General features: G+C 57.1%; 1 protein-coding gene across 4 annotated transcripts in view; it reads right to left on the bottom strand.

Annotated features, from left to right (window-relative positions):
* Positions 1-10985, bottom strand: part of RAPGEF1 (Rap guanine nucleotide exchange factor 1) — a 133213-nt gene extending 122228 nt beyond the window's left edge. For 2 of the 4 annotated variants that reach the window (XM_047098156.1, XM_047098157.1), the window contains exon 1: positions 10887-10985. In XM_047098156.1, coding sequence (XP_046954112.1) covers positions 10887-10947 — 61 coding nt within the window. In that variant the 5' untranslated portion in view covers positions 10948-10985. The remainder of the gene's footprint in view (positions 1-10886) is intronic. The other 2 variants (XM_047098152.1, XM_047098155.1) reach the window with 1 other exon arrangement.
* Between the last annotated feature and the right edge of the window lie 3000 nt (positions 10986-13985).

Genomic DNA, 13985 nt, shown 5'->3' with positions numbered 1-13985 from the left:
AATGCATCTTTCTCGCTGGGGACAGGGTCTACTGAGCTTCTGTCAAATCCTTAATAGGACTTACGACCTTAAACAACTCAGCAATCACCCCTCCAGTCCCAAGGTTCGGGGAGGGATCGTGGCCTGCCCCAGAGGCACAGCAGGTCTGTGGCACTTCCAGACACTCAGGCCAGTGAGTGTCCCTCTCCATCGCCCAAAGATGTCACTGTTCGAAGCATTCCTAGCGACAGCAACTCACATGTTCCCCACGGTGATTTTAGTGCACACGATTTCCTCACCGGTAGGAACATTTCACCTACCAAGCTGGAACCAGGGCACTTTGGGCTCCCTGCAACACAGGGCCGAAATGTGGTCCAGGTCCCTAACCCAATTCCTATCTTGGTCCCATATAAAAACTGTATTTATTCTATAACCTTGCACGTTTAGGGTAATTAAGAGAGACGGTTCCCAGTGAACAGAAAAAACAAGGACAGAGCACGCAGAAAAGCATGCTTTTGATCTCTGCCTTTGGTTTTCGGATGAGCTCAGAGAATTACTATTTGTAAGGCACTCTTGACAAGCTGAGGCAGGAGCCCAAATTAGTGTGGTTATGCTAATTAAGTGAGAGGTTCTGTAGCTCCAGGACCCAATGATTAAAGAAAGTGAAAAGAACTGACTGGGCTTTGGTCTCTGTGCAAACAGCCCTGTGCTCTGAGCGAGCTTGCACTGACAAACCTCTAAGACTAGACACACACACACACACACACACACACACACACACACACACACACACACATCGCAGAAGCCCAGGACAGCACGGGTTAAGGGAGACTCAGAACAATACGTCAGCACCTCTGAATTTATCCTAACTGTGAAAACTCATCAAGGAGGAAAAATAAAGGGTACGAAATCACCTGCTTGTGGCACTCAAGGCAATTTGTAAGCTACTTGCCCAAGAGGACCCTGCACGGCTTGCGGTAATGCTGCTGTCACAAGACAAAAGCACCAACTGCGATCAGTTCTCCTTCAGAGCTGAACAGAGATGGTTTAATGAGTCCAGAGAGTCACCCCTGCAAGGAGAGACTGAGGTGCTGTCTCTTGGGAGGAAGCAAGAATACACCTGCAGGCATGCTCTGGCTGTGGGATAAGCTGCCACCCAGGAGGGCAGGCCTACTCCTTCTGCACAGACGTAGGAGACGATATCATCAGGCCTTTCCTCAATCTCCCTGCATGTGCGGGGGCCACCTGCAGCTGAAATGAAACGCCACCTATCCTTCCTATAAATGATCTTTCTGGAGGTTTATCACTTAGTTATACAAACCTATTCTCTGGAACTCAGCTTTCTCAAATTCAGGGGGAAAAACGGTGGGGGGAGAGACCCTGAGCAGAGCGGGACATCGGGGAGAACAAAAGCTAACGCTCACGAGCACTTCTGTGTCAGGACTCTGTTAATATGCTCCAGGTACGTCGTCTCATTTAACCCTCCCTGGAGGCCATAAGCAGGCGTGGTTATGATCCTCCCGATTTTACAGATAAGGACCGAGGCTTACACAGGCACGGCGACTCGCCCAACATCCCATACCACTGTATGGGGGAGCCGGAGTCAAGCCCACGGCCATCGGACTCAGAAGCCCAAGCCTCCGCCACTGTTCCCCACGGAGTCCATCCTGCCTTTCTGGAGACGGGGAGCCCGAGGGCTCAGAGGCGTGCGGACGGTGCTTCCATGCAGACCCAGGGCCCACGAGGCAGGTCTCCCGACCTCCAGCCCCAGGCCCAGGCTGCTCCTAACGTGAACGAGTGTCAAGAAAGTATGAAAGCCTAAGCCAAAAGTCCCCTGCACATACACAGCACAGGCGGGGGCCCGACTGTCAACTCCCTAAAGGCACAGATGGCCTCTAATCTTCCCAGCACCCTCCACTGCCCTGGCACTCCGCGCGCGCTCGGCCATCGACGCATAGATGGTTGGACGGACGGGTGGGCAGAGAGCTGTTTTAACCAAGGGCCTCTTCCCGCCATTCACGTCCAAAGCAGATTCCCCTACGATATTTTTGGCAAATGTACTTTTTAAGTCACCTCTGAGAAACCAGATGCTGCTTTGAAAACCTGTAGACAGATGCAGAAACACCTTCCCCATCCCCTGAGATGCTGGAAAGCCCCAGGGGACTCCAGACAAAAGACAATGCGGGCGGCTCCAGGCCAGCCTCCTGGTGGCACCAGACCCAGACTCTCAGAGGGGCCAGGGGACACATGCATTGGAGGAGGGGAAGGGAAGCAACAAAAAACACCCAGGGTCCCCAGCTGGCTCTGCCTCTCACTCGGCACATGACCTCAGCAAGCCACTTCTCGTCTTACTGCCTCCCTTTCCTCAGCAACTGTCAAACGGGCACAATACCTGCCATTTAACTCTCTTATAAGAACCGAACTCATGAAATCGCACACGTATCTAAAGGGGAAGCTCCTAGCACGGTATCTGACGTACAGGAAGTACCCAGCAACTGTTAACTGCTGTTCTCTTCAACTGGGAAAAACGCTGTATGACTCCAATACCTTACGATAACCAAAGAACAAAACCCAAAAACAACAGCAAAAAAGAAACACAAAACCCACGTCTAGAGAAGTGTTTTGAAAGCTATGAAGAATTATGTAAGTTTTACCGTGATGAGAGTTAAGTGCCACACAATATCGGTGTCATTAAAAGCCAACAAAACAACCCCAATACATCCAACTCCCCCCCTTGATATTGCTCACAAAGAATCAGCATTAGAAAGAGTTCTGGGCTGGGTTTGGCCACCTCATCAGGTTACAACAGAGGTGCGAGAAGCTCAGAAAGATTAAGCCATTTGCCCAAGGTCACCCACCCAGCATGAAGCAGGGCTCCCTGGCCCCCTTGTGAGCTAGAGCAGGAGAGCCAGGGCCACTGTCTCTCCCAACATCCCATCCGGCATTCATTAGTGGCCCTTTCAGTGCCTCGGTGGCAGAGGGGTCCCTGGAAATGCAGAGGCCCAGTTTTGCCCAAGTCACAACAGTCGAGAGAATAATGTCATCACAGCCAGTGGAAATACAGAAAAATGGGCTGCAGTCCCAACTTGGCCCCCACTCAGCGTATGACCACCGGCAGATCTCAGCTGTTCCGGATCTCAAGATCCCATGCAAAAAAAGGAAAGCTTGTGTCTCAGTTTCCTCCTGCAGTTGAACGAGAACCTCCCGCTGTAAGGATTAAATGAGACCACGTGGGTAAAACACGCAGCACAGGGCCTGGTACGGTAACGTGGGAAGCGTTACTGAAACTCGCTGCTACTGTGACTCTTGTGTTTACCGCTGAAAGGAGGAGCTGAGAGTAGCCACTTCCATGACCCGTGTACAATCACCCATCTCTGTATTCACGGCCAGCCACGTGCAGGAAGGAGGCACACGTGATTATCCATAAGCAGCAAATAAACACAACCACTGTGTCCAACCAGAAGTTTTGGGGTTTTGTTTGCTAGTTTCGGGCCAACTAAGGGGCAGCTGGAGCCACCACACCGCACCAGACTCCACTGTCCCTCTTCACGCCGCGTCCACACCTGCCTCCTCCCTCATCACTCCGCATCCACGCCTGCCTCCTCCCAAAGGCTGCGTGCAGAAGCCCCGCTCAGGGATTCCACGGGCTGCCGCCACTCTGAACGGCATGGCGTGCGGCCGGGAGCCACGCTTGTCAAGTCCGCGCCGATGGCATAAATGTTTGAAAAACCAGAAAGCAAATGTGTGAACTCCGCCCTTTTGTCTCCGGCCCGGGGAGGACCACAGGCCACCCAGGCCACCCGGTGCCTGACAGCCCCACTTCTATGCTTTACAAGTAGGGCGGTTTCCTGATCACAAAAAGCCAGTGAAAAGCAAGGAGCAAGATCGCCTTTCGGGAACTAATGAGAACAGAGGGTCTGAGCTGCGAAGAGGCAGCAACGGTGTTTCAGGAAGACGCAGTCCGACCGCAGGTGGGGACTCCACCACCCACCTCCCAAACCACAGCCTGGAAGGAAAGGTGGGGAGAGACAGGGATGGTGGCCATCAGACAGCAGACTTTCAATCCGGGAGGTAAATCTCTGCACGGCATCTTCGTTCACAGAGGAGGAGGACGGGACGTAAGACACCCTGCCTGAGCCCCTGGACGAAGAGGAAAGGGGGAGCCAGGAGAGCCCCGGCAGCCCACCTCTCCTGGCCCCCCAGGGAGCGTGTACTCACAAACAGTCCACAAACAGAGCTGACGGTGCAGGCGGCTCGTCCTAAATAACACCCAGAGGCCGACTGAGAAAATAACAAGTAGAGACAAGGACTCGCATCAGGGCCTCGCCGCTGCAGGGAGCAGGTTGAGCAGAACTGGCACCTGCCAACGGTTTGGAAATAAAAGGCCAAGTCCCATCTGTTCGGATGCCTGAGAGGACTGTCCCCGTGTGTCCCCTAGTCCCGCACAGCCACCACAAACATCAATGGCCTGACGGTCGCAGGCTCAGAGGGGAGCGTGGCTCAGTCTCTCACCACGTCGTCGCAGAGCTCCCTCAACAGTGCTCCGAGACTTTGATCTCAGCCTTCCCGGGAGTTTTCAGAAAACTACACCAAAACAGCGACCAACGATCAACGTATCTGGTTAACACAAGCCCACAACTGTCCGCATATCCTGATAAGATTAGTGGTCCTACTAATTCACCAAGAAACATCCTCACTGGCAATTCAAAACCCAGAAGAAGCTCCATTTAAAGATAGTTTTGGGGGTCGCCTGGGTGGCTCAGTCGGTGGAGTGTCTGACTCTTGATTTTGGTTCAGGTCATGATCCCAGGGACGTGGGATCGAGCCCCACATTGGGCTCCAGGCTGAGTGTGGAGCCTGCTTGAGATTCTCTCTCCCCGCTGCTTGCGTGCTCTCTAAAATAATTAAAATGAGATGAAAAAGGAACAAAAAATAAAGATAATTTTGGGGCACCTGCTGGCCCAGTCAGTGGACTGTGGGACTCTTGATCTCAAGGTTGCAAGTTTGAGCCCCACGTTGGGTGTGGAGATTACTTAAAAATAAAATCTTAAAAAAATAATAATTTTGAGACTTGGAATCAGAGACCTGAGTTCATCCTATGATAGTATCAAGTAAATTCCTCCATTCTTCCAGCGAGTAGCTAGTGAGCATCTATATCCTAAGCACAGTGATGGCAACCTCGTGGGGGACCAGACAGGCACACTCCTCCAAGAAGCTAATGGTCTCGTCAGGACCCTATCTGTTGATTTTTCTAATGTTTATTTATTTTTGACAGAGAGAGACAGAGCATGAGTGGGAGAGGGGCAGAGAGGGAGACACAGAATCCGAAGCAGGCTCCAGGCTCTGAGCTGTCAGCACAGGGCCTGACGCAGGGCTCGAACTCACAGACTATGAGATCATGACCTGAGCTGAATGAAGTCAGACGCTCAACCGACTGAGCCACCCAGGCGCCCCAGTATCTGCTGATTTTTAACTTTCAGAAAGGAAAGTGAGGTTTCTGGATGAGCTAAACAATACCGATTTCCCCAAGTGTTTTATTTGGGGCCTTCCCATGGAATTCACGATCTGCTAGGGGAAGAGAAGGCACGACGAGCCCAGAGGAGGCTGGTTTTGGAAGAGAAGGCTGAGTGCATCCTGGAAGTAAGTTTTCACACTGCTCACTGGAGGACCCAAGGAGGATCCTCAGGGGCCACCGCTGAACAGGAAGGATTCACGGTCCTCAAAGTTTCTGATGGCCCTCATCCATGGCAGATAAGGACCTGCCACCTTCAAACAGAACAAAGAAGCACTAACTTGAGAGTCTCATGCCTTCAGAGCTCCGATGGAGAAAACGAGACCCTGGAAAGGGAAAGAGTCGCCCAAGCTCACAATGACAGGTCTCAGTCTTAGTCAAATGGCCGAAACAAATGGCTAGAACCAAGATGACAGATCCCTTAAGAATTCACAAACTGTGGGTTTTGTTTTTCATCATAAAACAGCCTTCGGGGCAAGGTGGGTGACGAATCAGGGGAACACCTGTCCCAGCAGCGAGGCGCCCGGTCGGATCCTTCGTGGGCGCGGCAGCCGGCAGCACTCTGTCCAGTGCGTCATCTTATCATGGCAACGGGGAACACGTCCAGCTGGACTGAAGTAAGACCCAGCCCCGTGCTCAGGGCATTCTCCAATCCGGGCTAATTTGGGAAATGATTTTTCTGCAAGCTCACACATGACTCATCTTTACGGCCTCCCATCAGGTCTGTCGGCCACGAGGAATCCCATTCAAAACACCTCTGCCAACAGCTGTGCAGGCGACCAGGCAACATTTGGGGCCGCGGTGGCTGCTTTTGTGAAACGCAGCCCACACCCATGCCATTTATCTCCCTCAAGGACTGCTGATGTTGTCAGTGTTATTAGCATCACACGCAGCCTAAAGACTACGCTGGGCCTACCTTTATTTAACTGAGTTGTTGTTGTTTCCCTCCCCCCTTAGGGAAGACCAGAAACAGAAACATGAGCAAGAATCAAGATGAAGCTACTGTGTGCCCAGCACCATGGGAGGCTCTAAGCGGTGCTCTGTGAAGGCGGAACGGTGGCCGGGCAGGGAGCTGGAGACCGCCTGCTCGGTCCCCCACACCTTCCTGGATCTTAGTTGTCCTCAGGCGCAAAATAGGGAGAATGAGCCCTGACCCAGCCCCCAGGACGGTCCCGCGGGTGGAGTGAAAGGAGGCTGTCTCTCGATGCATTCTCAGAAGGACAGGACGCTGCAGACATGTTCAAGACCATTCTGATGTTACTCTTGGACCGGGACCCTGGGAGGGCCGGTCTTCTTCGGACCCCGTGCCGTGAGGCGTCCCAGCGTTTGCCTACGAGGACAGACTGGGTAAGCTGCACGTGTGAGTGCATGAAGGCCTACCGGGAGCCACAAAAATGTTGTATGCGTTGACTGGATTCATCTTGACCACAAAGACTGTTAAGGGGGGGAGGGGAGGAGGAGGAAGTGTAAAATCTGAAAGAAGTTTAAAATTGACCCAAACCCAGTGAGTGCTGACCCACAAGAACTTGCTACGGCCTCGTGGGACGGCACTCGTACTCTTCCGCTGTTCTGAGGAAGAAGCGCAACGACGAAAAGTTACCGCGCACGCAGTCGGGATAAATGTTGCTTTTTAATTTACAACAAAAGCCTCTCCACACGTCTGAAAACCATACACTGGAGTCTGAGACGCCGTATTTATTCTGTCCTCAGGCGGCGCACCGGGGAGCGTGTACCACATCAGCCCCGGCGGGCAGTTCGGGGTCACAGGGAGCCTGTAGAACTGGCCGGGGGGTTCGGTGACAGTCTACGTTCTCACGGTGTCTATTCTGAGTATCTGCCCAGTTAGGAGGTGAGGCCCTGGAGGGGGTGGGGTGGTGGGTTGTATTCCAAGGACCAGAACAAGTCCAGGCCCCTTAGGAGATGCTGGACAAACCATCTGCGATGCACAAACGAGCAAGGGAGACGCTGATGAGCGGTCAGTAAAACCAGAACCCCCTTCCTCCCTATCCCTGCGTTGTGCCCCTGCTAACACGCCCCACCCTCTGAGTCTCACCCTGAATCTCAGCTCCCCACAGAGCTAGCCGCCTGACACCTGACCCCGCCCTAAGTCTGACATGACCCCTCCTGACCTCTCCGGTGCTCCCCACACTGCCAGGGCCAGGGCCTGGGTGCACTGATGTCTGCTGAGTTCAACGCTAGTTCCCCGGAGCCTCGTGCGGAGCCGGACAGAGCTGGTGCAGAGCGACTGAGGAAGGAATCGATGGAGGAATGGGGCAAAGATTTCAAAGTCCGGATGAAACGCGAACACACACAAATGGTGTCTCCAAGGAAGGGGCTGCAGACTCAAATGTCAACGGCTCAAGTGGGAAACAGGAATCCGAGACGTGGCTGGTGGGGGGAGTGGCGCCCACCCCCTGCCCCACCCCGCCACCTTGTAGGAAACAAGGCCTTAGAGTTACCAGAGTTTGTCATTTTTCAAGAGAACCAGAAATCTGAGACATGTGAGCGATTTCCTGATTTTTAAGGGCTGGCCATCAATTCCTTCCTCTTTCTTCGGCAACGCGTATGGCTCAAACACAACACATCTATGGACAGAAGCCAGCCCGGAGCCACCAGCCTGCTACCTCCGCGCATAGGCAAGAGAGGCGTTTCAGTTCCAGACACGCAGGGCATCAACCGTCCGCACACGATGTGTTTGCTGGAACTAAGCGTGAACCAACTGAACGCCATCATACCTGCGTGCAACCGGAACCGTGTTCCCCGGCTCCCCCAAAGTGGCCTTGGAGCGGCCACACGCGTCTCCTGCCGGTGCCCTCGCTCAGAACTAGTCCCGCTGGGCTCCTAGGGCAGAGTCTCTTCTCTCTGCCGGGCCTCCCTCCGCACAAGCTCACCCCGGGTTGCTCCCTGATCCATACGCCTCCGCCCTCTAACATCAGCCCTCCTCCACCAAAGCTAACCGGACAAGGCCCCGACCGGCCAGCCAGCTGACCCTCTGCCGCCCTCTGGAACCCAGACCGTCTCGATCTGGGAGCAGAGATGACCGGAGACAGCACGAACTGAGGCTTGCCTTTCCGTGTCCCCAAAGAAACAGCAGGTAGACCCTGGGAGGAAGGCAGTGGGCGTACCCCTCCCCCAGCCCCTCCCCGCCCCCAGCCAGGCACTGCTGAGTCACCATACTGAAGGGCGACATGGCAGACCCCAGAACATCTCCCCCCCCAGAGACCCCGAGTGACTCTTCAGCCTCTATGACTTGCCAGGGACTCACTTGCTAACAGGAGTCGCTGCTGCACCCAAAGCCCTTCCCTTGGAATGAAACACTCTGCTGGTGACTTAGGAGAAGGGCTGTTTAGAAAACGCCAACAGGAACCTCATCCAAACGCAAGGAGAAGCGCGCCTGTAACGACCAGCAGGGACCCCCAGGGAGACGCACCCTTCATTCCAGGGGCGCCCCCATCTTCCCCGACGACCGTGAGGCACAGCCAAAGGCCGTAGACACCACGGGCTTCCCGCTAGCTCCACACAAGGTGCCAACCTCAGAACTTTCTCGCTTAGCTGCCTCTCACCCAACGCATTTTCCTCCCGAGTTTCCCGCGGCCCTGGGTCGGCCCCTTCCTCTCTGCCCTCCCCCCCCCCACCTCCACTCCACCTGGGCATCCCTCCCACCCTCTCTTCGGAGCCCAGCACGAGCCCCGTCCCCTCCAGGGCCTCCCCCATTCCCTGGCTGTCCCCAGGCCCCGGCTCTGGCTGCAGTGCCTATCAGGTGGCCCGGGAGTCCGGGGTCAGGCTAGGTCCGGCCCTCCCTGCCTCAGAGAAGCTTCTCTGAAGGCGCTTACTGGTGTCTCCGTCTGAGGCAGACCCTCGCGTTAGGAGGTGCCCAGAGAGGGCGAGGGGCTAATCTATGCTGAAAGCAACTGGCCTTAGGACCCCCCTTCTAGGTAACAGCACACAACTGAAGACTCATTTTATCTGACAGGTCTGCGCTGTGGAAGGCGGTCCGCGGGACAACACGTGCTTTTCAGCTCGCTTTTTCCTTTTCCTCGATTCTCACGTTTTTGACAATGAACGCATCCTAAGCAGAGAAAACCCTGCCGTTTATTTATTTATTTAAAGCAAACAATCTGACCTGCCCAACAGCACCCTTCGGAGACACTATTCATGGGGCTCCTGAGAAACGCTGCACAAATTAACCCCAGGTATTTCTGGAATGGTACGTGTGCCGAGAAGCAGCTTGCGGTCACTGGGCACGGCCCTGATGAGAAGCTGAGAGAAATACCCAAGAAACAGCCCCTGAAACCGAGGGCCCTGCCCCTGAGGAAGGCAGCCAGGCCCGCAGTGGATGGCCAGCTGCCCTCTCGCTGGGTGGCCAGCCCGTAGGAACTCACTGAGAGGCCCTGAGCCTGTAAAACCACCATCAAATCCTCTCCCACCGAGAACCTGCAAGGATTTACTAAGCAACACTTGTAAGGTGCTCAGCACAGAGCCGGATGTATAGAAAACCCTCAATAAAGGCGACAGAAATTTCCTTCCTGTGCTTAAACCACAGCCTGCAAGTCCCCACCCACCCACCCCCCACCCCTTCCGAGTCCCCTCCTGAGGCCCAGCGCAGAAGAGTATATGGGTTCCGCCTGGGCAGAAGGCGCCACTTCCCAAATCAATGCAACTTGCCCCTCGGCAGCCCCTAAAAGCCTGCCTTGCACGACTCGGCCGCCAAGCTAGGCTGGCGCCCAGGCGATGACAAGCAACGGTGTCCCCCGCACAGGAGCCCTGGCCTGCCCGCCCACCTCACCTGGGACCCAGGGATTGGCCCCGCAGGGGGTCGCTGGCCAGAGCCGCCCCGGGCCCCCCACCCGCACCCCGGAGGCACGGCCCTAACGGAGTCTTTGGGGACCCTGACCCCCAGCACGGGCAGAAGCCCGATGATGGGAAGGCAGCTCTCCGAGGTTTCTAGGAAACACACAAAGAGATGAGGTTATCATCGCCCCCAAACCCGCAGGCTCCCTCCGGGCCCCGCTGCCGGAGCTCAGCGCGGCGCCAGCGGGGAAGGCGAGCGAGCCCCGAAGGCGCCCAGACACATCCTGCCTGCTTCCTCCGAAGCCAGCGAAGCGGCTGCTTCGGGTTCAACGTACACCCGGGGCTCGGCAGAAGTGACACCTTTCGGGGCTCGGCTCCGCCCGCCGTGCAAGAACGGCCGCGCGCCCGGGCTCCCGTCCCGCTGCCCGCGCGCCCCGGGGGCCCGAATCCCGCCGGCCCCGCCGCCCCGGGAGCGCCAGCAGGCCGGCGCGCCGAGACGGCCCCCGCGGGGCGGCGGGGCGGCGGGGCCCCAGGCCTGGGCGGCGGCTCGCCCCGGCGCCCGCGCCCCCGCAGGCCCGCCCCTCCCGCCCGGCGCCGCGCTCACCTGCTTTCTCGAGCTTGCCGGACATTTCCGGGCTGCGCCGGAGGCCGAGGCCGCCGCTCATGGGGCCCGGGCCGGGCCGCTGCGGGGCCACAGGCCGGCGCGGCCGCCGCTCGCCTCGGCCCTGGCTCGCCGCGCCTCACACCCGCGCCGGCATGGCGGGCTCCGCGGGCCGCGGCCTGTGCGCTCGGCCAGCGGCGCTCCCGCCCGCCCGGGGCCCCCGCCGCCGCCGCTCCCGCCGCCGGCCGCCGCCGCTCCGCCTCCTCCGCTCTCGCCGCCGCCGCCGCCGCCGCCGCCGCCGCCGCCGCCGCCGCCGCCGCCGCCGCCGCCGCCGCCGCTGCCGCTTCCCGGGCCCGAGAGCCGGCCGCAGCGCCGCGCTGCCGCCGCCGCCGCCGCCGCCCGCCGCCCGCCTCGGCCGCGGCCAGAGCGCCACCTGCCGGGCGCCCGCCACGCCGCCGCGAGCCCAGCGCCCCCTGCCGGTCCGGAGCCGGCCCGAGCCTCCCGTCTGGGAGGCGGCGCCCCCTGCCGGCCCGGAGTCTCCACGCCAGGGCGAGGCGCCGACCCGCACCAGCACCCCTGCCCGCGCAGAGCCCGCACCGCCACCCACCGCCGCAGAGCCTGCACCCCCACCGGGGCTCCACAGCCATCACATTGACCCCAGCCAGGACTCAGCGGCCCCTGCCCACCCGGCCTGACCTTCTCACCGGAGGCACACGCCGACCCGGAGCGTCCAAGCCAGGGCTTGGGGCTGACGCACTCACCCGCATCATGCAGGACTCGGAGTCCTCTTAGGGCCAGAATTTCCTCGCCAGAGGCTGGGAATGACCCCCCAAGCGGCCCTCAGCACCCTCTACCGGGGCTGGGAGCCCGTCCTGACCCTGCTACCCGAGACACAGCACCTCCTGCTGGCCTGGAGTCTCCAAGCCGGGACCCGGGAGTGATCTCCCCCACGCAGAGTTCAGGGTCCTCCCTTGGGCCCAGAGCCCAGCATGTCCCCCTGATACAGGACACACTGCTCCTTTCCAAACTCTAGCCTCCATGAGGGAACCAGTGACTGACTCCACCCAGGATTCAGAGCCCCATGCTAGCCCACAATCTGCAAAAAGTCATGGGGCCAGTCTCCCCTCCGGTCAGCTGGGTGTCGGCAGCCCCTGCTAGCTAAGTCAGCTGGCCGGGTCTCGGCTTGACCCACTCCAGACCCTGTGCTCCCTGCCATCATAAGGACTCCAGGCTCTGGACTGCCCTGCCCTCCCCTGCTCTCCCCATCTGATACTCAGCACCCCCTGAAGGCAAGAGCCACCTGGCCAGTCTGACCCCACCCAGAGCTCAGTGTCTCCAGAGTCTCAGAACCTCCATCTATGCCAAGGCTTGGGCCCAACCCATAGGACAAGAGACCCCTGCCTGCCCTACTCATTGGATCCCCATCTGGGGACTATTTATGCTTCTAGTTTGGAGCTCAGGTGTGAACCTTTTCTAGCATGGTGATTGCTTAAGTAAAAGTCATTAATTTAAGAATCAAGGACCCTGCTAGAGCCAGGCACTGTGATGGGTGCTGTGTGTCCCACAAAAATGCACATGGTCAGTTCTTGCCTCCAAAGAGTTCACGCTTGGAGAGGCAAAGTTAAATCATATAATGCAAGTATAAATGTTAGTAACATACTTTGGTAACACAAGGGATAGTCACATGTAGAAAAATGTCCTTCTCCCTGCTCATTGTTCTTGGCCCGAGGTAGAATACAGAAAAGCAACACAAAACCAACGCAACTAGTTTTCCCTCCTGTGTCTCTTGACATAGGTAAATTAAATAATCTGGTGATGAGGACAGGATTTGGGAGAGGTGCAGGGAGAAGGGGAGGCTGATGTTGCAAGAGATTTCCTGTTTCCATCCACCTGGAACCGGGGTGGGTTTCCTGATCCTGGAACTGGTAGCAGCCACATTTTCAGAGTCGTCAATTCCAGCTCTCTGGGAGTCAAAGGCAAAGCCAAAGATTGACACATTCACGTCTCTTTTAGAGCTAATGAATAGCTGCTCGGAGCCAGGGTGGCACTTCTCAGCTCTCTTGGAAGCCACATCACTAGGAAAAACTGGCCCCTGGCCCCTGGCCCCAGACCCACCTCCCCAACACTCCCAAACCTGCCCCAGTCCTTCTAGGCTTCTGAGCTAAGGAGGGCCAGTATTTTAGGCCCCAAATCCTTGGTGCAAAGTAGAAAATTAGACTCAAATAGTAAGCCCAGTCAGGGGTTCATGAGAGTAAAACCAAGTATATGTAATAAATCATGACATATCAAGTGTGGAGGGATTTTCAAACAATAGAGTACTTTCTGAATGGGCCTTACTTAACAAAGGTTATTCACCAAACGTGTTTGTAGCTGTCACAGAACACACACAGGTTAATGAGGCAAACGAATTCCTAAAGCTCTCTTCTTCCCACCTCGGGGCCTTCTCTCACGCTGGGCTTTCTGCCTGCCGTGTTCTCTCTCCTCTGCTCCACCTGGCTCCTTCCTGGTCGTGTTTCACTTCCCGATCTGTCACTTCTCCGGGGGCCCCTTCCTGCCGCCCCCAATAGGGCCAGCTCCCTGGCCCTGGTCGGGGTGCTTGATTTCGTGGTCAGAAGCCCGGCTCAGCTTGGTTAGAGCAAAAGGGAGTTTGTTGGACGTCGCAAATAGCAAAGCAGGGATACAGCCAGGACCGACACAGCCACTTCTAGGCTCTGAAACCATGGCATCGCCCCTCTGGGTTGGGTCTCTTCCTGGGTGGTCTCTCTCCGCCTAGTGGTGGAGTTGGGCACCAGCCGACTCATTAGCCTAGTCTGGGTCACATGACTATCCTGAACCAATGACCGCAGGGGCGGGGGCAGAATATGCAAATCGGCCAGGTCCGCACCAAGTGCGAGAAAGCTCCGAGTGGACGCCGTAGAACCGGCATGTGGGACAGGGGAAGGGCATGTGCCCAAGGCAATACGGGGGGAGGGGAGACACGCTGGTGAGGCAAAGCCAGGACGTCCGTCTTGCCATCTCAGATGGCAGAGAGCCTCGTGGGATTCCATGTCATAGCACGTGCCTCCCTCTAGTTCGCTCGTTTCTTGGATCTGTTTAATGCCT

Source organism: Lynx rufus, unplaced genomic scaffold, assembly GCF_022079265.1.
Source record: "Lynx rufus isolate CCGP_SWC_20201006 ecotype Redwood Valley unplaced genomic scaffold, mLynRuf1.p SCAF_44, whole genome shotgun sequence".
Taxonomy (NCBI): Eukaryota; Metazoa; Chordata; class Mammalia; order Carnivora; family Felidae; genus Lynx; species Lynx rufus.
The sequence above is the reverse complement of the archived record's forward strand: the minus strand, read 5'-3'. Positions and strand labels throughout refer to the sequence as shown.